General features: G+C 62.9%; 1 protein-coding gene across 1 annotated transcript in view; it reads right to left on the bottom strand.

The window, feature by feature from the left end:
- COL22A1 (collagen type XXII alpha 1 chain) overlaps positions 1–23,673 on the bottom strand; it is a gene marked incomplete at its 5' end in the record, with an annotated part of 109,237 nt that overhangs the window by 27,178 nt on the left and 58,386 nt on the right. Inside the window, 19 exons of the mRNA XM_081111084.1 lie at positions 702–755; positions 1,327–1,440; positions 3,188–3,235; positions 6,007–6,051; positions 7,153–7,206; positions 7,655–7,690; positions 8,170–8,247; positions 10,702–10,746; positions 11,471–11,575; positions 12,924–12,977; positions 14,065–14,118; positions 15,360–15,404; positions 16,222–16,275; positions 16,547–16,600; positions 17,353–17,385; positions 19,008–19,049; positions 21,366–21,419; positions 21,819–21,881; positions 22,451–22,495. Coding sequence (XP_080967210.1) covers positions 702–755; positions 1,327–1,440; positions 3,188–3,235; positions 6,007–6,051; positions 7,153–7,206; positions 7,655–7,690; positions 8,170–8,247; positions 10,702–10,746; positions 11,471–11,575; positions 12,924–12,977; positions 14,065–14,118; positions 15,360–15,404; positions 16,222–16,275; positions 16,547–16,600; positions 17,353–17,385; positions 19,008–19,049; positions 21,366–21,419; positions 21,819–21,881; positions 22,451–22,495 — 1,077 coding nt within the window. The remainder of the gene's footprint in view (positions 1–701; positions 756–1,326; positions 1,441–3,187; positions 3,236–6,006; positions 6,052–7,152; positions 7,207–7,654; positions 7,691–8,169; positions 8,248–10,701; positions 10,747–11,470; positions 11,576–12,923; positions 12,978–14,064; positions 14,119–15,359; positions 15,405–16,221; positions 16,276–16,546; positions 16,601–17,352; positions 17,386–19,007; positions 19,050–21,365; positions 21,420–21,818; positions 21,882–22,450; positions 22,496–23,673) is intronic.

The raw sequence follows: 23,673 nt of genomic DNA, 5'->3' as shown, positions 1-23,673 counted from the left end.
AGGTTGGAAGGGGTGGTGGCCACAGCCTGCAGCTGCAGGGGCCACGGGGGGTCAGGAAGGGCCCAGGAGGGCCCCAGGGTTGGGGGCCGGGGATGAGGGTGGGAGGTGGCCCCCCTCTCTGCCCCCGTGCCAGCGCTCGTGCGGTCTCTTCTCAGAGCTAAATGCCGTCCCCAGCGGGAGGGCAAAGGCCACAGGCAGACACTCCTGGCAGCCAGAGCACCCACTGCTCTGTGAGCCACAGGGCGAGCCTCACTCATTCATACTCATCCGCCTTCTCCAAGCACTTGCCTAGCAGTGATGTTCCTGAGCCATGTTCTCCCCAGGCCTACGTTCTCCCACGCTAACACACCGCGGAGGCTATTCTTAGTATCATTAGCGAGAGGGAAGGTGAGGCCCAGAGAGGTCAAGGATTCTGCCTAAAGCCACACAGCTCCAAAGGCCGTGCCTGAACCAGTGAGACCACACATCCCAGTCCCGCAGCTCATCGCATACTGTCAACCCCTCGCGTGTCTGTACGCGAACAACCTGAGACTGGACGAAGGGGAGTGACCCTGCCAGGCCCAAGGTCACCGGGAGCGTCAGTGCCGGGGTGAGACCTTGAACGTGGGGCTTCTGCTGGTAAACCGTCCTTCCTTCATGCAGACATCGCTCCTCCTCCCTCAGACTAAGCAGTGAGGGGCGGGGGGTGGAGGCTCACTCACCTGCGGGCCAGCAGCTCCCGGGGGTCCTGGAAGGCCTCTGGGCCCAGCCTCTCCCTGCAGCAGGGAGCAAAGGGAACAGGAATGAGTGTCCTGCCTGGCCCTGGTGGCTCAGTGGTAGAGCCGACTTATGAACCAGGAGGTCACACTCAACTCCCCGTGGTCAGGGCACATGCCCAGCTTGGGGCCTCGATCCCCAATAGGGGGTGTGCAGGAGGCAGCTGATCAGTGATTCTCTCTCATCACTGATGTTTCTATCTCTCCCTCCCTCTCTGAAATCAATAAAAAAAATTTTTTTAAATATTCCATTTCTTAAAAGAAAAGAATGAGTGTGGGATCCCACACCCAGTCAGCAGCGACCCATCACCCCACGACTCCTATTCGAGGGCCTCCCCCTGGGGTTTCCCCACCCCAGCGGCCGGAGCAGAGGGCGTGGCTGAGGACTCACAGGTGGACCCACACTAATGTGGTCAGCGGTGTGGCAGCCAGGCCCTCCTACGACCCAATGACCTCGCCTCCCGGGGTCACGCCCTGGACTGGGCTGGCCCATGGGAACCAGGGAGGCAGCCTGGGACTTCCACAAGGACACAGGACGCTGCAATGGAAGCACCGTCCCCTCCCTCCTCACCTCTTTCCCGTCTGTGCCGTCTCGCCCTGGCTTTCCCGGGAGCCCTTTGTCCCCCTTAAAGCCCGGCAGGCCAGGCAGGCCCGGGGGACCTGGGGGGCAGTCCTTGCACACGTCCTGGGAGAGAACACGTAACAGTTACTTGTAGAGCAAAGGAGCCCGGCCCCGCCTCTCCGACAGGCTGCACGTCTGGAAGGCAGCGGGCGAGTCACCCTCCACAGGCTGCTCTGTCTCCATCTGAACCAGAGGTCGGCCAGCACGGATCTGTCGGAACCTCTGCCCCGCTCCTCCCCACTCTGGCCAGCAGGCTGCTGGGAGCAGAGCCCAGGGCACTGATGTCCAAAGTGCACAAACAGCCCTGGCCAGTGTGGCTCAGTGGATAGAGCGTCGGCCCTCAGACTGAAGGGTTCCAGATTCGATTCCGGTCAAGGGCACGCACCCCGGTCGCAGGCTCGATCCCCAGCCCCATCGGGGTGCGTGCGGGAGGCAACCAATGTGTTTCTGTCACATCAATGCTTCTCTGTCTCTCTGTCTCTCCCCCTCTCCCTCACTCTCTCTAAATATCGATGGAAAAATATCCTCGGGTGAGGATTTAAAAAAAAAAAAAGTGCAGCTGGCGGTGGCGGCAGCACCTACCGCTCAGAGAGCAGCGTCAGTGCGGATGCTGGCCTGGGGGACAGCCGCTGTGCCCTGGGCCGGAGAGACGCAGGGCAGGAAGCTGAGCCTCCACCCGGATGGCGGGAGGGGTTTCCAAGAGAAGGAGCAGGAAGCGGCCACACCCTCAGGGCTTCTGCGGTGGCCACAGCCCGACCTGGCATGCCCGGCGGGACTCCTTGCTCCAGGTCGGAGTTCCATCAAGGCGCCCTGGGCCTGAGCTCTGCTCTGCGTCTCAGGGGCAGCGAGTGCTGCCGTGGCGGGAATCTGAGCTCCTCTCGGCCCAGGGAACCCGTCTCTAACCCGTCTGTGGCTTCCCGAGCTCTTCAAGTTCGGCTGCACCCGCCATAAAGCCCACCCACAGGGGCTCTTGGACGTATCCAGGCACGTGTCCAACATCCGAACGAGATCACGCTAGACCAGTGATGGCGAACCTTCTGAGCTCGGCGTGTCCGCATTTTGAAAAACCCTAACTTAGCTCTGGTGCCGTGTCACATAGAGAAAATTTTTTATCTTTGCAACCATAGTAAAACAAAGACTTATATTTTTGATATTTATTTTATATATTTAAATGCCATTTAACAAAGAAAAATCAACCAAAAAAATGAGTTCGCGTGTCACCTCTGACACGCGTGTCATAGGTTCGCCATCACTGAGCTACGGCATCCACCCTGCAGACTTTGGCAGAGCTGTGGCCCAGCACCAGCGGAACCCATGCCCAACCTGTCTGACTCCTTCCAGAACAGGAGGCAGTCCTGGTAGGGTTAAAGGGCAGCCTCTGGGGTCAGTGGGGTTAAAGGGCAGCCTCCGGGGTCACTGAGAATGGAACCAGATGCACATCAGGCATTCCTGAGCCCTGCCCGGGGGAACTCCTGGGATGACGGGAACGCCGCGTCCGCATCGGCCAATAGGACAGCCGGCAGCCGCTGTGGCTATTACGAACCTGGAATGTGGCTCCTGCCACCCAGGGCCTGATTCTTCCTTGTATTTCATGTCCATTAACCTGAATTTGAACGGACCCGTGGCCTGTGGCTGCCTGTCGGACGGTGGGCCTAGCACATCGCCAGGCACGGTGAGCTCATTACAAACGCTGCTGTTATTAACGCTCGAACCCAGTTGTTCGGACAGAAAACACCCACACGGTCACATTACCGAGCCCGGTCCCCCATCCGCGTTTGCAAAACGCGTGCAGGTGACTTTACGCTTTTACCTTAACCAGGAGCCGGACGTCCTCGGGAGCGAGCGGCGAGGAGGGGCCCTGCCGAGGTAGAAGTGAATGAATACAGGCAGGTGCATGTACACGCATGCACACACACGCGCACACACAGAGACGCACGCATGCACACACACGCACATACATACACACAGAGACACACGCGTGCGCGCACACACGCACGCGAATGGCCTTACAATGTAACCCCTCACACACCTGGCCGTGCACTGACGCACACCAGCCTGGGAGCCACGAGGACTCTCCTGAGGCAGGGACTGTGGGCGGCCAGTCCTCGCCCCATCTGACAGGCATCGTCCGTTCTGGTCCCCAGTCCCCTCCTGCTGCTTCCGCTCTGCTCCTGGTGGCCCCTCCTCCCCACTCCCATGAACCCCTGTAGGCCATGTGGGTACAGGGAGGGCGAAGGGGAGGGCTGCATGCATTTCCCAGAGGAGCAGAAGCTGCTATCGGTCCTCCACAACCTGGCGTGGACGTAAAGCCATTTCCTCAGCTCTCCCAGGCGAGGCAGCAGTGAAGCCTCATCTGTTACAAGTTGGAAGTCTCTGACCCCGAACGGGGGTTCAGACGCCGGGAGCAGGAACAAAGCCCCTGAGAAAGGTGGGGGTGGCCGGGCCCTGAGTTCACCTGCAAACCCCATGTGGGAGGAGGTGCTGTTATGATCATGGCCGACCCTGAGCCCAAGATGGGGGGAGGCTGGGCTCCCTTTAGGAGCAGGAAACACAGGGCTCAATCCCGGGTTCCAGCACCACAAAAAGGGGGTAAAGGAAGGAAAAGGAAAATGCAGATGCCAGAGGGAGAAGGGCCTCCGGGGAGAACTGGAGAGGGGCGTGCCGTGCCGCTTGGCCAACCGGTAGGTTTGCCACAAGGAGAATGGGGGCGAGCGCCCCTCTGAGAGGACGGCGGCCCATCCCCTGGGGAAGGAGGGGCCTGCGGCCACACTGACTGTGGTGGCCCATCTTCCCATCGCGCTTGAGTCTGCGTTTATGATCGCAGGCCCAGCCCAGCACCCTGGGAGGCTGAAGCCGAGACAATCCCCCTAGCAGCTCCTGTGTCCGGCCCCCGGGGGGTTCCTGCCGCTTCCCCGGGCTCACAGGCCGGCAAGGCTGGCACCATAGGCGTCTGCACAGGAAGCATAACCTTGGCAACGTCTGGGGGTATGTTCAAGTCTTGGTCAACCCTCTGGGCTATGGCAATGGAACACCCAAGCGACAGTGGGGTTGGACCAACTCAGGTTTGGGGTGCTAAAGAAACGCCCCGCCCTGCAGGGACAGCTCCCCGAGGTCGAGGCTGCTGACGACAAAGCTGAGACCTGCCCTGTGACCCGCAGGGACCCTGTGGAGGAGGCCGGCCTTGGCCATATTCACTTCCTGAGACTTCAACTTAAAAGGGGGACGGGTGCTATGCAGAAGCCTCCCAGTCACCCTGGGGAGCTAGTAAGATACAGGGCTCACATGGCTGGGGCCGGGGCCCATCGGTGCCGCCGCGCTGTGCCCCTGGCAGGCTGGCGTGCGGTCCTTTGTTTGATTAGAGAGAGCGGCGTGAGACGCACGCTCATACCAGTTACAGAGGGAGAGGGGGGTGACTGTGCCGTCCAGGTAGAGTGGCCCTGGGGTCATTTAATTAGTGACTTTGCTCTGACCCGTTTCTGCAAACCTCGCAAGGCAGCTCTCAAGATGCAAAGGCGCCGGGTGGGGGGGCGGTGACCTTCCAAAGGCCAAGCAGGAGGGTAAGCTTGCCCCGCACACCTTGGAGGGCCGGTCACGCGGTGGGACAGGGAGCACCCGGGGCGGCACTGAGCCTGTGCCCTACCGACCCTCCTCACCTCCGCTGTGCCCAGCCGCCTGCTGCCGGGACCACGGGCTGAAGTGGCAGGAGCCCCAGGCCAGTGCGGACCAGGTGGAGTAGAACGGCCCCTCCGCTCGGGTGGGGCAGCCCCACGGCCCTGTGCCCGCCCACACCTGCCTGGGCGCCGGACGCCAGGGGAGCCCACCTGAGTGTGCTTCCTCACCCGTCACCTGCCCAAGTGGCTCTGCTTCGAGAGAACCCAGCCCAAAGTGGGTGCCCCAGCACAGGGACTGTGGGTGCAGCACTGGGGAGGCGCCCAGGTCCCACCATGCCCCCCAGGGGTGGCGACAGTGCAGGGGAGACAAACTCCGCAGGCCTGGCTCCTCCAAACCTGCATGTGCCAAAGAGAGGCTGGGCCCTGACAGCTCCTGAGAGCCTGGCAAACCCACTGGCTGTGTCCTTGTTCACCTGCTCACAGGCCACAAGGAGGGGCCACGCTCACCGTGTGACTCAGGTGGGGGCCAGGGCCTGCGGAGGGCTGGACGCTGAGGAACAGCTCAGCCTCGCCTGCGCTCCAGCCTCCGTCACCCCCAAGAAGGCATGGCGGGCACCCTGCATTGGCCACACATCCTGCTGCCCGAGTACTCACTGCCACCCCACCTGCATGGGTCCTGGCGGCAGGGCTCTCTGCCCCGTGCCCAGGGGAAGGACTCCAGGAGCTCACACCTGGCCTCCTGCAACCCCCCTGCCCACCACCCCTCCAGCCTTGGCTGTGGATCCAGGACAACAGCTCCCACCACTGCCACTCTCGCTCTCGTGGGCCCGAATCAGGCTATCGGTGGCATTGGCCGCACTGTGGTTTGTCTGGGCATCTCACTCCTCACGTAGCCCCCCTGCCCACAGCTTTAGGAAAAGGCCCCCACAAAGGTCCCTGAGCCGTCTGGGTGGCCCGTTATTCCCGCCGGAGCCCCGACAGGTCGTCAGGATCCACCCAGAACAGGGAGACGACGTACCGGTTTGCCCGGAAGCCCCCTCTCGCCGGGACTGCCTGGTGCGCCCTAGAAGGAGAGAGAAGACACGTGATCCACACTGAGCACGCAGCCGCTCCGCGCGGCCCGCACCCCCGACCTCTGCCTGCCAGTGGAACTCCGTGGGAAACAGAACCACCCAACTGTGCCGCCTGGCGCCGGCCGAAGTTCCTGTTCCCAGGAAATGGTCGGTGCGGGAGGTGCTGAGGACAGAGCGCTACCCCTCCTCCAACTCCCGCCCAAGACACAGACTGCAAACAACTGGAGCACAGAGTGTGTGCACACGTGTGCACAGGCGCGCGCGCACACACACACGCATACACGCCTATCTTCAGCATCTGCCTCCTTTCCCGCGCTCAGGTGGGAGCCCACTTGGCAGAGGGGGAGGCCCGTCTGCTCTCCTGGCTGTGAGATGCCAGCCCAGGTGCCTGGGGAACGTGAATGTGTCGGGACCAGGAGATCACTCCTTCTCTGACGTGGAACCGGGGCGGGAAGGGGCGGGGTTTCCCGGGCCTGCTGAGAGCGGACTGAACCGAGAGGCGGGAAGATGTGCGGCTAAGTGGTCACTGTGACCGCCACGGGGTGGACAGCTCTGCCCGGAGGAACCCGAGGTCATCACCCATCCACTCGGTCAACAAGCGAGAGTCCAGTGACCGCTATGAACCGGCACCCCGCCAGGCCTGGGGACCTGCAGGGCCTCAGACACATGCTCCGTCTCCCCGGAGCCCACGGCTGTCTGAGCAAAAGCCCAGCTGTGCAGGTAACAGTGGGAGGCTGCACCCCGAGTGCCGGACAGATCTGGAGGACACCCTGAAGGGAGAAAGACATGGGGGGGCGGGAACAGTCAGTGGAGAAGTGGGACCTAATTGAACAGGACGGATCGCCTGGACGTGAGAGAGAATTGACCAGAAAGGAGGAGGCGAGGCAGGGGACACCCAGGAGCTCACGGGTCCTGAAGGTGTAACACAAAAGCCAAGGGAGTAACTGGACCCACAGAGGATGGGCCATGATCACCAGCAGCCGACACTCCTCAAAGGCCCTGGTGATGGGCAGAGCCCCTGGAGGTGTGGAGGGCGGGCGCCCTGGGATCTAGGCTAACCTGGACCCAGCCCCGACCAGCGCTCTACTCACATCCTGGCCAGCGGGGCCCTGGGGGCCGGGGAATCCGGGCGAGCCTCGAGGTCCCTGGGGAGAAAGAGGAGAAGAGGCCCCTGTGGCTTTCCGTGCGTCTCATCTATGGGGTCTCCACGGTGGGCTGAGGGGCGAGGCGCCCCCGACAGGCTAAGAGAGATCCCTCGTTTGCGCGAGGCCCAGTGGTTGGGGCTGATGAAGCCAGGATTCAAAGCCAGTGCTCCTGGGGCTTTGACGAATCCAAGCCCCACGGCCGTCCCTCTGCGATGCAGAGATGCCGAAAAGCGCAGCCAGGCTCAGTCTGCCCAACGGCAAGGTGGGCGCGCGGACAGTGACCCCGCCCCTCCCGCCCTCCACCCGCAGGTGCACCTCACGTCGGGGGGTCTGCACTCGAACGGCAGGAGTTTGCTTTATGTTAGGTCCCGGCCCCTCCGATGTAAACCCGCTTCATTACAGAGGACGGCTCCCCGGGAACCCGCCCCTTATCCACGCCATACTGTACCGGGGGGCCTTTGTCGCCGGGGGGTCCGGAAGGGCCCTGGAAGCAAACACACCGCAAGTCAGCAGAGCAGGCAGGAGAGGTTCCCTCAACGTGCGGTGGGTTTACTTCTAAGGCAGGGCTTCCGTGGGCCTTTGAGGTAACCGCCCAGGTAACCGCCTCCCTCAGCCCCACGGCCACCCCCTCACCCCCGCCCGCTAGCATCGCACGGGGAACCTTCCTGAACCGGCACCCTCCTGTCCTGGCTCCCATGAGGCTCCTGACACTGAGCCCCTCCCTGGTCTGTAGCTCTCATTCAGGGCAGGAACCAGCACCCAGCATCCTTGTGCTGCACCCCCTTCCTGCTGGGGTCGGCCTGGGGGACACAGGGCTGAGGCTACAGGGGTGCCCCGCCCCTCCTACTAGGGGGTGCACACACAGACGCGTGCACACGCCTGCACGCACACACACACACATGCGTGTGGGTCTGCATTCCTGCCAGCTGTCCAGCCCAGGATGCTGGATGGATAGGAACTCACAGGAGGGCCGGCAACCCCGATGCCCGGGTCGCCGCGGGTGCCCGGAGAGCCTGGGATCCCAGGGGCACCTCGCTCCCCCTAGAAAGAGAAAAACAAGATGAAGAGGTCAGTTCCGGAAAGGAGGGGCTCAGGGTTCCCCAGGAAGTATGCTCTCCTCACTACTCCAGTGGGACCCCAGCTAAACCCAGCGCCTGCGCCCCGCATGCTCACAGCTCCTGCACAGCCCCTTGTCCTACCCAGGCTACGGCCACGGACCACGGCCACCAGGGTCCTCAGGCCCCTCGAGGCTGACCACGCCCAGCCTGCCTGGCTCCAAATGCGACTGTAACACACAATCCTCCACATGACCACAGACCCAACGTCACCTGTGATCCCGTCAGACCCCATCGTGGCCCCATCCTGACCACACCCCAGACGTGACCCTGCACCCACATTTCAGCCCAGGTCCCTGATCACCAATCAACACTCATTCACCGATTCACCAAAAACTTCCAGGAACCTGTCTTTCGGGGTCACTTTCTAGGGGTGGGTGGGGCAAGGGTGAGCGAGCTAGAACCTCAGCCTCAAGCACGGGGGTTAATGGAGGGGGGTTTACATCCTGGCTTCCACCCTGACCAACTGCTGACCTAAGAGCCGCCAAGCTCTGTGAGCTCATCACTGTCATCAGGGGGGTGGGTAGCGAGGAGCTGCCGCGGACACAGAGGCACTCAATGCGACCGGCACAGGCCCTGCCCAGCTCGGTGCCCGGCCACCAGCACGCCACCCCATGCTAGCCGGCGGCTGGGGGTGTGGCACCCTCATGCCCGGTCACTCCGGACTTTGATGGGAAGAGAGAAAAGGAGGAAGAAAGAGAAAAAAGGGAAGGACTGTGTTTGCCGCTTCCTGCAGGAGGAAGCTGAGACAGCCAGGCCTTCTCATGCACCATTTCACAGGCCGCCACCTCTGAAGGCAGGGGCCCATCTCGGCTCGGTGGGCGGGGTCCGGCTGTCCTGACACGGCGAGGACAGCCCTTAGCTGTCCATTTTTTATGACGGAGACACACTTCTGGAGCATCGACAGTAACGAGGTCGATCAGGCGTGTGCCTCACACTCCGCATGAGTGTTGTGTACACACACAGAGTTTGCAAATCACTACCTGTCCAGATTCCGCAAAGAAACTGAGCCCGGCCAGCTGTGTGGAGCAGGGGCTGAGCATCGACCTATGAACCAGGAGGTCACGGTTCGATTCCCGGTCAGGGCACATGCCCGGGGTTGTGGGCTTGAATCCCAGAGTGGGGCGTGGAGGAGGCAGCTGATCAATGATTCTCTCATCGCTGATGTTTCTCTCTCTCTCTCTCTCTCTCTCTCTCCCCCCCCCCTTCCTCTCTGAAATCAATAAAAATACATTTGGGGGGAGGGGGAGAAACTGAATCCAGAACACATGTGGCCCCAACAATTCTGAGTGACCTCAGCCAAACGCAGCAGGAAGGGGCAGGTGGCCTGTCCCAGCACCTCCTGTCCCTGGGGTGACATTAGTCTCCGGGACACACGGCAGAGCCGTGGGCGGTGCTCGGGGAGCCGGTGAGAGAATGAGCAGCGACCCGGGGGCAGGTGGGCCCTGACATTGCCCGGCAGCACGTCGCTTTATTCAGCTTCATGCTTTTAAACATTTAAAAAGTCCCACTAATATCAGTTTACGCTCCAGCCCATCGTGGCCATGTCTCCTGAGAGCCACAGAGTCCCTCTGCCCCTCCCTCACCTCGGCCAGGTCCCTCCTGAGATTCTCTTCAAAGTCCCAGGTGGTACCTGCTGTTTTTTTGTTGTGTTTTGGTTTTTGGGGTTTTTTTTAGAGCAGTTCCATTTCCCTTTGGTAATACTTTTTTTAAAAAAATATTCTTATTGATTTCAGAGAAAAAGAGAGAGGAAGAGAGAAACATCAATGATGAGAATCACTGATCAGCTGCCTCCTGCACGCCCCACACTGGGGATGGAGCCTGCAACCCGGGCCTGTGCCCTGATGGGGAATCGAACCACGACCTCCGGTTCATGGGTCTACGCTCAAACCCTGAGCCACGCCGCTGGCTGGGCGGGGCTGTTTCTTTAGATAACGTGGTCCGACTGGTTCTGGGAAATGCAGGACGCTTGGGCTGCTAGGACATGTAACTGGTGCGCATGGGGAAGGGGCGCAGAGGGAAGTCAGGAAATAGGGCAAAGACGGAAGAGCAATGAACTGAGAATGATGGATCGGTGCTGTGCACGGGGTGGGGGCCAGGGGGGCAGGTAGGAAGACCTCAAGCGGGCAGTCGGCTGCCTCTAGGTCCAGTCTCGGGACGATGTCAAGTGGGTCCTATGACCTTGAGTAAGTCCCATGACCTCTCTGCACCTGAGGACCCTCATCAATTAGAAAAAAAAATAGAATGTTCTCCCAAAGCCCATCAAAAGGGAGGTGATGGCCGAGGAGCCTAGAGGTGGGATGATGTGACCAGGGAGCCTGACAACGAAGTTTTACAAGTGCGACCCTGGCGCCCACAGCGTGCTCAGGTGAACACGTACCTTGGTTCCAAGAGGTCCAGGTAACCCGGGCGGTCCGCGAGGCCCCTGGGAAGGGAAGGGGACAAGGACGGTCATGGAGCCACGAGAGGCCTTGCCCACCCGCTGAGTGCCCGCCCGCCCCGTGCCCGCTGAGTGCACCCTCTGCTGGTGGGGGAGGACCGAAGGGCAGCCGTCTCCCCGCACCTCACTGTGAAGGGAAACACCCTGTTTTTGAGCTGCCAGGCCCTCGGGGGAGAGGCCGACTCCGCCACCTACGGCTTCTGTGTGGCCCAGGGCCCGCCCTGGCCTCTCCGACTCTGCTTTCCCACCTGAGCTCCTAACTTCACAGGCTCCCGAGTAAGGGCGGGGCCTGTCCCCTCCTCGTTACCCGGCTCCCCAGACCTGGGAGCCCGTGGGGAAGTCTAGCTGCAGCCCCAGGCTCCCCTGATGCTCCCTGACACTCAGCTGAGAGGCCTCTGTGTGCACAACCCTGACCGGCCAGCTGTGGGCAGCTTGCCTGACCGTCCGTCTCAGGGGCCTCTCGGCATCGCAGACCTGGTCCAGCTCTGTGTCCCCACACCTGCCGCACAGCGAGCCGTCCACACAGGACGTGGGGCCGCAGCGGCGGGCGATGCCCTGGAGACCGCTGTTCCCCACCACACCTTCCTCCTGCCGCCCCATGCCGCTGGCTCTGACACGCCTTCTGCAAAGATCGGCCCCGGCGCCTTCCCCTTCCCGCCTCGAACTCTGGCCTGGCTGTCCTGGGCGCAGACAACCCTGCCCGACTCACCGGCTCTCCGTCCTTCCCCGACCCGGGAGGCCCGGGGTGCCCGGGAGCTCCAGGATCCCCGCGGGGGCCCGCCGGCCCCGGGCGCCCCTCTTCCCCAGCTGCTCCCTGGAAGGAAAAACGGACAGGTGCCAGAATCAAGGACACCAGCTTCCCACTGGGGAGGCGGCCCGCGGGGTGGGCAGGCTTTCTGGTGACATGTGACAGACTTACTGCGTCCCCTGGGTTCAATACTGCAGGCCTAGCCCAACACTCCACTGAGAAATCATTTTAATTCATTTTTAACAGTTAACGGTCGGGGCACGTGCCCAGGTTGAGGTCACAGTGGAGCAGAGTGGCCCTAAGTCCAATATGAGCCGGAGTCCCCGTGAGAAGGGGCCTCGGACGCAGACATGCGCACAGGGAGTCAGTGTGGGGCCCGGGGGGAGACAGCCCGTCAGCGTCAGCGAGGGGAGCGGTGCGAGAGCCCTGCCCTCACGGCCGCCAGGGGACGAGCTGACCCCTGCCTGCAGGACGCCCAGACGGGGTGGGGGTGGCGAGCCGGCTGTGTGTGTTAAGGCACCAGTCTGCCACCCTCTCTTAGAGCTGCCTGAGCAAACGAAGGCAACGTGGGCGCGGAAGGAAAGGGTCACGCGTGGTGTCCCGGTCCAGCCTCCCTCCCGGCGCCCCAGCAGGTGCGGCTCCCACCGCAGCCCTCCCTTCCGCCGGGACCGCGGGAGCTCCACGCCCGGGCCAGCAGGTTCCGAGAGGGAGCTGGGCTTTCGCTCGCTCCGGGCAATGCTCACGCTCTCTCACCGCGAAGCCCCGAGCCCGGGGGCGGCTCTGGCTGCGGGACCCCGGGTCGGGCCCCAGAGCCACAGGGCCCGCTGCTCCAGGCAGGGCTCCCGCGGCCTCCTGCAGCCGGACAGGGAGATGCACCAGGACGCAAAGCAAGTGAGGGGGCCTCTCCCAGGCCTAGGGCGGTCCGTGACCCTGGGCCGCCGGCCAGCCCTGCTCACACACAGGGAAGGAGCCTGCCCTGGGGGCCTGGCCTTGGCCCTCAGCCTGGCGCCCTCCGCCAAGGACAGCTGTTTGACTCCCTCTAGAGATGGGATGCGCTAACTGTTGGTGTTCCGGGGGACACTGTCCCCCTTCTCCCTAAGAACTAACGCGCTTCCTCAGGGCCTGGGGGCCTGAGTGCACGCAAAGGCAGGGCTGGTCAGGTCGCTGCACTGAGATCAGAGAAAGCGGGATTTGGAGTCGGACAGACCTGGCTGCCAGGCCGTGTGACAGCAAATCAGCTCAGAGCCTCAGTCTCCACGTCTGTCAAATGGGGGCGTGTGAGTCAGGTCTGCTGTGAGGGTGACGGGAGATGGCCAGGGCCTGCTAGCTCCTGCCCCTCGGAGGGCAGTGCGGGCTCCTCCGTCCCTGCTTCTGAGATGGGTCTACCGGCTGTGTGCTCAGACCACCGTCTTACCGTCTCGCCGCGCTCCCCGTCTTTCCCAGGGGGGCCTCTGATCCCAGGGGGGCCCTGGAGAAAGAAAGGTTATTGACATAGTGGCCGCCAAAGAAGGGGGACCAGACCCCTTTGTAGTCAGTGACCACAGCTCTGTCCTCATGGGTCCCCATTCCTGACTTAACTCCCTGGAGGCCTGGAGCCGCCCCGCCTGGCCCACCACCACGGCTGGTCCTGCTCTGCTCAAGGGCCTGATCCTGCACCCCAGCACGCCCCATGTGTAGACAGGGCTGCTGACGCTCTGTCCCCAGGCTGTGGCTCCCAGAGGGCGGGGCGGGGGCTGGCTCAGGGGACACAGGGAGGAGGAGGACAACCTAAGGACAGGCCGGCCAGGAGACCTGCTCCAGCTGTGTGACCGGAGCGCCCAGAGGGTGACCTTGAGACAAGGCTCAGGACAAGTGTTCAGGGAGTGCACCCAGGGATGGAGAGGGGGAGGGGTAGCCGGCGCTCAGTGGCGCCCAGGCCCCGGGAGCCGGCGTGGAGGTGGCATCTACAACCCATTGGTCAGGGGTGCTCCTGGCCAGCTGGGGCCACGTGCTGTGTGCTGGACAAGGCGGTCGCTAAAAGCCAGGGAAACCCCAGCAAAGGAGTGCGGCTCCTGGAAGCGGGTGGTGCACCAGGAAGCGGGCGGGCTGGGGTGATCCAGGCAACGTCCTGGGAGCAGCTACAGCCACCGCTAAGGACGGGACTCGGCCTCCGGTGCCTCGGTTTCCTCCGGTGCAAACGGGGCAGTGGCCATATCCACCCCCGGGGTGGGGAGGGCTAACAAGTCCGCACGGGTGGTGCTCAGAACCCAGCCTGGCCCGTCAACGCCCACATCTGTCCTCTAAACCAGCGGTCACCAGCCCCTGCTCCGTGCGCCCTGGTGGTCCGTGAGGTCCGAGAGGCTGGTGAGCGCTGCTCTAAACAGCCAGGGGCATTCCGGGCCAAGGCTCAACCCCTCCAGGAGCGCCGCTCTGGGGCCCTGGAGTCGGGCCCCTGGGCCACAGGGAGGCAGAGCCTGGGCGGGCAGGTGTGAAAGGTGAACCAGCGCCACCCGCTCCTCCACTTGGGAGATGAAAAAGCGGAGCCTTCCAGGCCTGGCCCCGCCCCGATTACTCACCACACTTCCCGGGGGGCCACTGGGACCCGGGGGACCTATGGGACCAGGAGCGCCCTGTTCAGAAGCAGAAGCAGTTTAGACAGGCCCGGTGCACCCATCACAGTAGCTACCCCCATCTCTCTCCAAACCCGCCTGCACTCAGGTCCCCAGGATTTGCTGGGACTCCGTGTAGCCCGAGATTTCCCTCCACGGTAAGACGAGCCTCCTTCTGTCTGAGCGTCCTAGCACCCCAATGAGCCGAACCCCAAAGGTGTGGGACCCTGGCACATAGGTGGGACGGGGGTGGGCAGGACTCTGGGAGGCTCCCTGGGGCACAGAGGTGGGCTGTGTGTTCGTGCGTGTGTGCATGTTGGCTTTGGCGAATCAGGGAATGCTTCCTGAAGGAAGTGGACTTGACCTCGGCATTGAAGGTCGGGCCCAGCCTCCAGGGGAGGCGTGTGAGGCTGTTCCGGGTGGCTGGACACTGTGGGGTGGGAAGCCGGGGGCTCTGGAGGTATGGAGGCCATTCCCTGCGGGCCTTGGACTTCCGCTTCCTCCAGGCTGCAGGGGCCCAGCGCTGCCTCTCCAACAGGGAGGGGCTGCCACCTGCCCCTCCGACTAGTCACTGCCCATGGCTGACCCTGCTTCCACGAGGCCACCTGCACGACAGCCTGGTCATGCAAGCACTTTACAGCCGGACATCAGGCCTGGGAGCGAGGGGACAACTGCCTGTGGCTCTCGTGCCCATCACTGCCCCCCGGAGACGGGCAGGAGGCGCCTTGTCCTGCCTCCCACGGGAAGCGCGAGCACAGCCCGGGAGACAGAACTCTAGTCGGCCAGGGGACAAGTGCCAGCCCTCTGAGGCTCCGGTGCAAACAGAGCAGGCACAACAGGAGCGTTCCAGGCGTGTGCATGGAGGCGTGAGCATGGAGGCATGTGCATGGAAGCGTGAGCATGGAAGCGTGTGCATGGAGGTGTGTCTGTGCTCATGGCTGCATCTGCACGTTGGGCATTTATATGCACAAGTGCACCGCAGTGTGTGCACCAGATTTTAGAATGTACGTGTGTGATGTGCACGCAAGCACATGTCAGGGCCATGCCATCTGTGTGTCCCTGTGCATCACCGAGTGCGTGGAAGGAAGACGGGCACGTGGACACATGGGCCCTGAAACGCTGGGGTGTAGGGAAGCCAGCCCCTCCCTGCAGATGGTGTGCTCTCCCCCATGCCCCCCCCCAGTCACCCAGAACTGAGCCCAGGGTCCCTCCTGGGTGACCCTCCCCCCCGACCCCGAGGAGGCAGGCAGGGCAGGACTCACAGGGTCTCCAGCTGCTCCGCGTGCACCATCTTGTCCCTTGGCGCCCTGCACGGGTTATGGGTTGGGGGGGGGAACAACATTATAGGCAACTGTCCTCGTCCCCATGCAGGGACTCTCGGAGCCCCTGCCTGTCAGTCAGGTGACCCAACCTGAAACCACGGGAGGGTCTGCAGGTGCAGGAAGCGTGTCTGGCCTCCATGGGCAGGTGGCCTTGTGCCCCAGCCTCGCCACCCAGGACGCAGATGGGTGTTTACCTAAAAGGGGCTCTGAGGGGCAGGTGCCCAGGCGCACGGCAGCCAGGGGCCCTGGGATCTGGCCCAGGCAGGTCCCCCACCAGGTCCCCCAGAAAACACGAACCCCTGCCCCAGAAACAGGCAGCCAAGAAGCCAAAGCCAAGAAAAACATCAAAATGAAAATGAATATGGACGGCGTCCTGCAAACTGGAGCTGCCGGCCAGGCTGGAGGGCGAGGGTTCCTGCTCTGAAAAGCCTTCAGGAGCCAGGAGCCACCTGGGCCTGAGCTCGCCGCCCTGAGGGAGGGCCGGAGTCGGAAGGAAGGCAGTGCGACCGAGCCCAGCCCTCCTGACCTGACACATCAGTGATGAGCAAGGACACCCAGGGGCCTGGAGGCAGGGCCGCCCTGGGGGGGGGGGCGGTGTTTTGGGGGGCTCTGGGTAGACCACTCCACCCAGGGTGCTGGGCTAGAGGTCCCAGAAGCACTGTGCCAGCGCCCTCTGGTGGGTGCTCCTGCAATGGCAGGCCAGCGGGGCCAGGGGGCCAGGGAGGGACAGAGGGACGGAGGACAGAGGGACTTGTGGGCACTTCTGTGTCTGGGGCCAACGGGTGGAGCGAGGCTTTCTTACCGGCGGCCCAGCGAGTCCCGGAGGCCCGAGTTCTCCAGGACGGCCCGGCGGCCCCTGCAATGACACAGCCGCCATGAACGGGCCACCCCCATTCTGTGCAGAGGGGGCGGGTGTGGACATGCGCAGTGGGAGCGAGCTGAGATCCACAGATGGGGGGACGTCCTTGGGCCCCGAGGGAGGAGGAAGGGACCACATTCGGCTCAGCTGGGCTCCTGAGGGCGGGCCGTGCAGTGTAGACCTGGGGCTGCGGGGCCTTGGACGTCCTGTCTCGGGGGGTGGGGGGGGGGTTGCCTGGGGCATGGGGCTGTGGGCACGGGGCACTCACCGGCTCCCCAGGCACGCCGCGGTCCCCCTTCTCTCCTTTCGGTCCTTGCTCTCCCTGTTGGTGGGGAAGCACCAGGTAGGGCAGACCCAGGGCCCCCTGCCCTCTGCGTGCACCTGCCCCGCCCCCCACCAAGGCGGCTCCTCCCACTCCGCTCTGACCGATTCTCACTCCTCCTTCAGACCTCAGGTCAAGAATGGCCTCTCAGGGTAACTGAACCCCAGGCGGGCCACGCCCTCCATGGGGCAGCTCTGGTGGCAGGTCTACACTCACCTGTGTGGCTTCACCCTGCCCCTCCCGCCCAGAGTCTGGCAAGACCAACAGAAACTGAGGCAAAGAGTGCCCAGGGCCCCGGCTGCTCGGGGAGGCGCATTCTAGCTTCTGAGTCAGGGAGCCTGGGCGGCCGGTCAACCGTCCATCAGGCTCTGCCGTCCTCTGAACAGCTCTCTCAGGCCCGTCCCCTCACTGCCCCCCTCCCGGGTTCCCGTCACTGCCAACTCCCTGGCAGGTGCCTCACCCGGCCACTCGTGTCCCCCTCCCACACGATCCCGCTCCCTCCACACCACCAGCGCCTGCGTGGAGGGAAGAGGGAAGTTACCCCCAAGGGTCTGCCCTTGGCCTGGGCCTCGGGGAGGTGACCTCCAGGCCCCTGGACACGGAGCCTGCTCCTCACACGGCCTGTTCCCACGGCTGTCAGCACGAGCTGGCCGTGACTGGCATGGTGGGCAGAGCCAGGATCCAGCCGAGCCCCAGCCCCCAGAGCACCCGGGGGGTCACAGACAAGGGCCGCAAGGAGCCGCTCTACTTACTGGCATCCTGGGGTGCGGGGTGAAGAAGGAAGGCTGGAAGGAACGAGGGGAACGAGAGGCGTGAATCCGTGCTGAAACCTGCCCTGAGGGACTGAGCCCGGGAACACATTCCCCACGCGTCCTTCATGACCAGCCCCGACCATTAGAACCGCGTTTCCCTCAGGCCCCTGCACTGTGCTTAAGGCAGGAAAGTACAGTGGTTAGATGTTGGGACCCTGGCATCACAGGGTCTGAGCTCAAGCCTGGCACCCCACCTAAAACCCACGTGACCTCTGACACCTGCCAGCGTCTGCGTCCTCAGCAGTAACACGGGGATGAAACATCCCCCTCTCAGGGTGTGTTGGGGGCGGGTCCCTCGAACCCGTGCGTGTAATATAGCCGCGCCCGGACACTGGGCCATTGTGGAGAGCGGCTACAGCGTCTGGACAGGTTCAAGCCTGGGACTGATGAGAGGGCACGGTCCTCTCGTGGCAAAGCCACGTGCAGGTCCCAGCACAATAATAGCCAAAGGCTACAGCTGTGAGCTTGACCTTCTGGTCCGAACCTGTGGGCCCACGTGGCTGAGTGGTATGGGCTGCAGGAGGTGCAGCAAGTAAACAAAGCTTGACCAGGTGCATGCAATTGAGTAGATTTGAAACCTGTGAGAACATTGTAAACATCTTGACCTCGCCCTTACTTTGCCTCGTGGGATCTGCTATAAAATAAACACTAGGCTTGCAGGCTGTGGCGCTCCACCTGGCCCCCGCTTTCTTCTCTTGTCCGTGTTCTTTAATCCTTCACCGCCCCTCAGGCTCATCCATGACCGTGCCAGCTCAGCACATATGGTGCCCAACGTGGGGCTGAGTATGGGGGCCTGGGCCGGCTCGGCACAAACCATCACTGCGTGCTTCCCACCTCAGCGTCTCGCGCAGGGATGCAGGTGATGTGGGAACCAGGGCGTGGGCTCAGCCCCTGGGCACAGAGCCCAGCTCATGCAGCTTCTTTATCTCCGCAGGGAGAGACCCCCGGACTAAGGCAGGGCCTCCGCCTCGCCCACCCATGCTGCACTCACACCCCCCTACCTCCTGGGTCGTGTTTCCTCCAGCCTCCAAGCTTCCGTACGCCCTCCCCCTGCCCGAACACCCTCTGCTCCCCCGTTATCCAATGAACCATGGCCCAGCCTTCAGGCTCTTTTGAAAGTTAAGACACAAAGACCCTCTTCCCCTCTGACCCTCCATACAGGTCAGGCCCCTCGTCACTCCCGGAGCACCCTGGTCTCTGACAGCATCACTGTGACCCCTGCTCTAGGTTCAGCCGGCTGCTCTGCGACTGCAGTGTCTCCCTCTGACTACGCAAGGCCTGGATCACCCCACGTGCCCATTGCTTCTTGTCTCTGGGCCTTGGTTTCCCCACTGTGCCAGGTGGGTGTGTGTTCTCAGGGCCTGGCCAGTGTTCTGATACGTGGCAATGTGCTTGCTGGGCAGGATAAAAGGGTGGGCACAGGTGGTCCCTGGAGGCTGACACAGTATTTTTGGACTAAAACCGAGGAGTAGGTCCAGCTGCTGGTAACCTATTGAGAAGATGTTGATGACTAAGGGGGGTGTGTGGGGGGGGGAGAGGGGTGACGGGCAGCCCGATGCCTCAGGAATTGAAAGGTTAGAAGCAGAGACACTTACTGTTCCGGGCAATCCCGGGGGGCCGGCTGGACCAGCTTCACCCTGGTGGAGAAACAGAAAGCACGTGACCAGCCATCCCGCCGACGCCGCCTGTCCTGGGACACCTGTCCCCCCACACCTGGGGCAATGGATGGACAGACAGACGGACAGACACACAGATTCCCAATCATCAAATACGCAGACACGTAACACCTTGCGTTTGAGAAGCATCCCTGCTGATAGGATCAAGTATTGATCCCTGGCATCACCTTCACCTGCACCCAGCGTGGCAGCCACGCCCGGGCACTGTGCCCACAGCACCAGGCCTCCCGCTTGCTCCCTGAGAGACCCCCCTGGGGCCCTGCCCCACCCCTTTAAGGGGACCCCAGGGGACAATGTGACATCCCTGTAAACAATTCGGGCTTGAACCTTCTGAGCCTGAACCCCAACTCTCCCATTTATGCATTATGTCAGCTCTTGGGGTCCCAGCACCTTCTGGGGACTGGATCCCTGTGATCAGCAGGGCCAAGAGGAAACTGTTTCCACATCTGCCTGAGGAAGGTCCCTGGGTGCTGCCCGTGGGGAAGGCACAGAGCAGACACGGTCCCCACACCTATCCCTTCACCTGTGCCAGGAGGGGTCCGGCACAGGGGTCTCTGCCCAGGTCTGGGCTGGTGGCAGGCCTCCGCACATGGTGATCAGTGGAGAAAGGAAGGAATAAAGTAGCTTAGAGGGCGAGGCCGCCCTCGGTAACCATCACACACAATAAAGGAGATGCTGTATCGTTTGCTATCATTGTTTCCATCGCGCCGTAGCAGTGAGCTCCCAGTGCCGGCTTACACGGCTTACATGTCTGCACACGTATTAACGCACTTGCTCTCCAGCTAAATGCCGGCAGCAGAGATACTGTGGTGTCCACTTCACAGGTGAGGACAGGGGAGAGGAGCGCCCGTCCACCTGCCCAGTCGCACAGCCAGCCACCGCGGGGCCTGACCTCAAACCCAGAATCCAAGGGCGGGAGCACCCGCGGCATCGCCTGGGGGAGCTCCTGGGATGCGGAGAGAAAACAGGTCCTCCTGCTCCTCGTGGCCCGCGCTTCCCCACCTCCTCCCCACAGGCTCCCCTCCGGCTGCAGGACCCAGCAGACCCTTTCTAAGCCCCCCCCCCCCGCCCCCAGGCTCCATTAAAAAGTGCAAATGATGATGCCCGGGCCGATGTAGCAGTGGTTGAGTGTCGACCTATGAACCAGGAGGTCATGGTTCAATTCCCAGTCAGGGCGCGTGCGGGCTCGATCCCCGGTGTGGGGTGTGCAGGAGGCAGCCAATCCATGATTCTCTCTCATCATTGATGTTTCTCTCCCCCTCTCTGAAAGCAATAAAAAAAATTTTTTTTTAAAAGTGTAATGATCAAAGTTGAGCATTTTCCAGGCAAAGCAAGAACGGGTATAAACAAGCAGGGTTGGTGGGGAGGCCTCCAGCATAGAGGCCCTAAGGCGGCCTTTTGGGGAGCTGTCCTTGTGCGCCGTGGGCGCCGTGGACGAGGGAAGGCCCTTGGGCGGGGCAGGACGACGCGTGGCTCTCCCACCAGGAGGCAAGGAAAGGCTGAGCTGGGAAGGGCCCCTGTGCCTGGAGTGCATGTGACAGACCTGGGGTCCAACCCCCGCCCCAGGAGCCGGTGAAGGAGCCCCAGGTGCCCAGGCTCCACACTCACTGAGGGCAGGAGGCAGGCGGTGGGAGGCAGGAGGTGGGAGGCAGTGGATGGGGAAACAGAGTCAGGCAGGGGCACCGCACAGTTAGAGGGGGCAGAGTTGCTGCAACATCTTATTTTGGATATTTGAGCCAGAATTGTCTATCATGACCTAATTCTCTGAAGGAAAAGGAGAGCAGACCAGATTCTCTGGAAGCTCGAATGGGGTTCTGCCGTGACCCCCGCAATTCCGCGGATGCGATGAGGGGGTTACGGTGGCACCAAGTCCCTCGCACTCTGGAAATGAGGTTTCCCAACAAAAACGGCATCTCGGACACGTCCAGGGAGCAGCGGGCCTGGCGGCCTCCATGCAAACCCTCCCCAGCCCACAAGCTCTGCTTCTAGATCCGCCCCTGGGCTGCAGAGCAGGAAGGGGAGGAGGCTGCACCCTTGGGGGTTGGGCCTGGGCAGTGCTGAGGGGGAGGGCAGGCACAGGCCCTGCGGGTGTGTCACCCGGGCAGCCGGCCAGGGCACAGGTCAGAGGAGACGCTCAACCTCCCAGCGGGTGGAACCAGGTCGCAGCCCAGGCCTCCCTGTGGGCTCCAGGCACAGCCTCTCCTGTCCCTGTGGAGCTCACACACACAGCGGGGAGGTTCCCAACCTTGTCCCTGACGCGGGTGCCCCAGCGCCTACCTTGTCACCTCGGTCGCCTTTCTGTCCCGGGAGGCCCAGGCCGCCCTTCTCTCCCTGCGGCAGAGACACAGTTAGGAAGGTGAGCTCAGAAGCAGCATGGCCTGCTCCGGGCACGACCAGAGGCCCCGGGGACACCTCTCCCCCGCACCCCCCGCACCCCTTACCCCTGTAACCCCAGGGGAAGCCAGGCCGGGCTGCCAGTGGAGAGTGGGGAGCACCTGACTGCAAGGGGCCCGATGGGCATCCTCCCCCAACCCGACCCCCTTCCAGCGAGACCGCCCGCCACTGTCCTGTCCCAGCTCCCAGCAGAGGCCTGGCCCTTCCTTCCCCTGAACCCGGGAACCCCATTCCCAGCCCAATCACCCCCACTCCCCAGGGACCCAGACCCAAAGGGGCACTTCCCACGGTGATGGCACAGGAGAGGGGCCTCGGGGCGGACACGCCAACACCTACCTGCTGTCCCTTCTCTCCCCTCAGGCCGGGGAACCCGGGGGCTCCGGGGAGGCCCGCCTGGCCCTGTGGAGACACCCCGTGGTTAGACCCTGGGGGAGGGCTCCTGCAGGCCAGGCTGGGGGCGGGAGCTCCCCCTGCTCTTGGCACCCCCAGGTCTCTGGCTTGTGGGGTGGGGGGAGGGGGGTCGGAGAGAACTCGTTCATTCATGGGGTGTCCGAGCTCTCTCTCTCCTGGGCTGTGCGCTCTCCCAGGAATCCCGTGTGGCCTGCCTGGTGTCTACCTCCTCAGACGCAATGTCACCTCCCCGCCATCTGCCCTGAGGGTCCCCAAGGCTCCGTGGGGGCCTCTCCTGCCTCCCCCACCCCCTTCACCTGCACATCTCACTGCGCCTGTTCACCTGGGGCCTGGGGCCAGCACATGCTGGGGTTGCCAGGTGAGCGAATCCGCGCGTGAAATGGACGGAGTGAGCCCCCAGACCACCCAGGGCCATGTGTGCGCGTGAAATGGACGGAGTGAGACCCCAGACCACCCAGGGCCGTGTGTGTGTGTGTGTGTGTGTGTGTGTGTGTGTGTGAATGAAATCCGTGAGGAGCGGAGGGAAAGTGAGTGAGGGAAGAGACGGACAAACACACCTTCTCTCCCGGGCGGCCGGCCAGGCCCCGCTCCCCAACGTCGCCCTGGGGAGAGAGTAAACACCCCGTTAATCCCACCCCCGCTTACAGGGGGGCTGCGGTGCCAGGTGGCCCCACACACCCTCGGCTCCTCCGGCCACGGCCCTTTGTTCTACAACATGTCACACGGCCACGGCCGGAGAGTCACGGGCCGTGGAAACCGCGTGTCCTGAGTCGGGGGGGGGGGGCTCCACACGTCCTCGTGTGGTTTTTGCTTCCCCCAAAGGGAACCAGGTCCGGAGACCCCCCCGAGAGTCTGAGCAGCCTGATCCCCTCATGCTGAGTCTAGACGCTCACAGTTCAAAACGACATGTGTGACCCCGGCCCCCCACTCAGCCCAGGTCCGGGCGAGGGTCCAGTCGGGGAGGGGAAGCAGCTGGCAGCCCGGGTGCAGGGGTGGGGGCTGCGTGCCCCTCCCCACGCTGCACCACGACAGGGGCCAGTGTGGGGGATGCTCTGTCACACAGCAGAGCCGACACAGTGAGAAGCTCGAGGCACCCTGGTCCTATTTGGTAAAAGCTTTGGTGAAGGTTTCCATGAGGAAATGTGGCTCTCTGGTGAGCGTGTGCATTGGGGGGGGGGGGGGGGAAGCCTGCTCATGAGAGCCTCCCTGTGCCAGGCCAGACTCCTTGGTGTGGGGGCCAGCACCCCCCCCCCCAGAGAGGAGGGAGAGGAAGGTGACTGAGCGCTAGGTCTGAGGACCCTGCAGCTCGGGGGCGGCGACGTGGAAACGAGAGACGCACGCCGACTCCCGCCAGTCCCCAGGGTCTAAAGCACCGTTAGCCAGAGCTGCTCCAAGCGGACCGTGTAAGCGCCTGCCACTCGAAGCGCCACTTCAAACCCGCCAGGAGGGCCACACCTCCGCTGTGGGCGCTGCCCGTGCTCAGCAGAGAGGAGAGCAGTCTCCTGTCTGCGCACAGGCTCCCCCCACACACCACACACACCACATGGGCCCACATACACACCACATACACACCACATACACCACACGGGTCCCAAATACACACCACATACACACCACATACACACACCACACACACACACCACACACACACCACACGGGCCCACATACACACCACACACACACACACACACACCACACACACCACACACACCATACACACCACACACACCACACACACCACACGGGTCCACATACACACCACATATACACCACACACACA

The sequence above is a fragment of the Myotis nattereri genome (assembly GCF_964212035.1).
Source record: "Myotis nattereri genome assembly, chromosome: 17".
Lineage (NCBI taxonomy): Eukaryota > Metazoa > Chordata > Mammalia > Chiroptera > Vespertilionidae > Myotis > Myotis nattereri.
The sequence above is the reverse complement of the archived record's forward strand: the minus strand, read 5'-3'. Positions and strand labels throughout refer to the sequence as shown.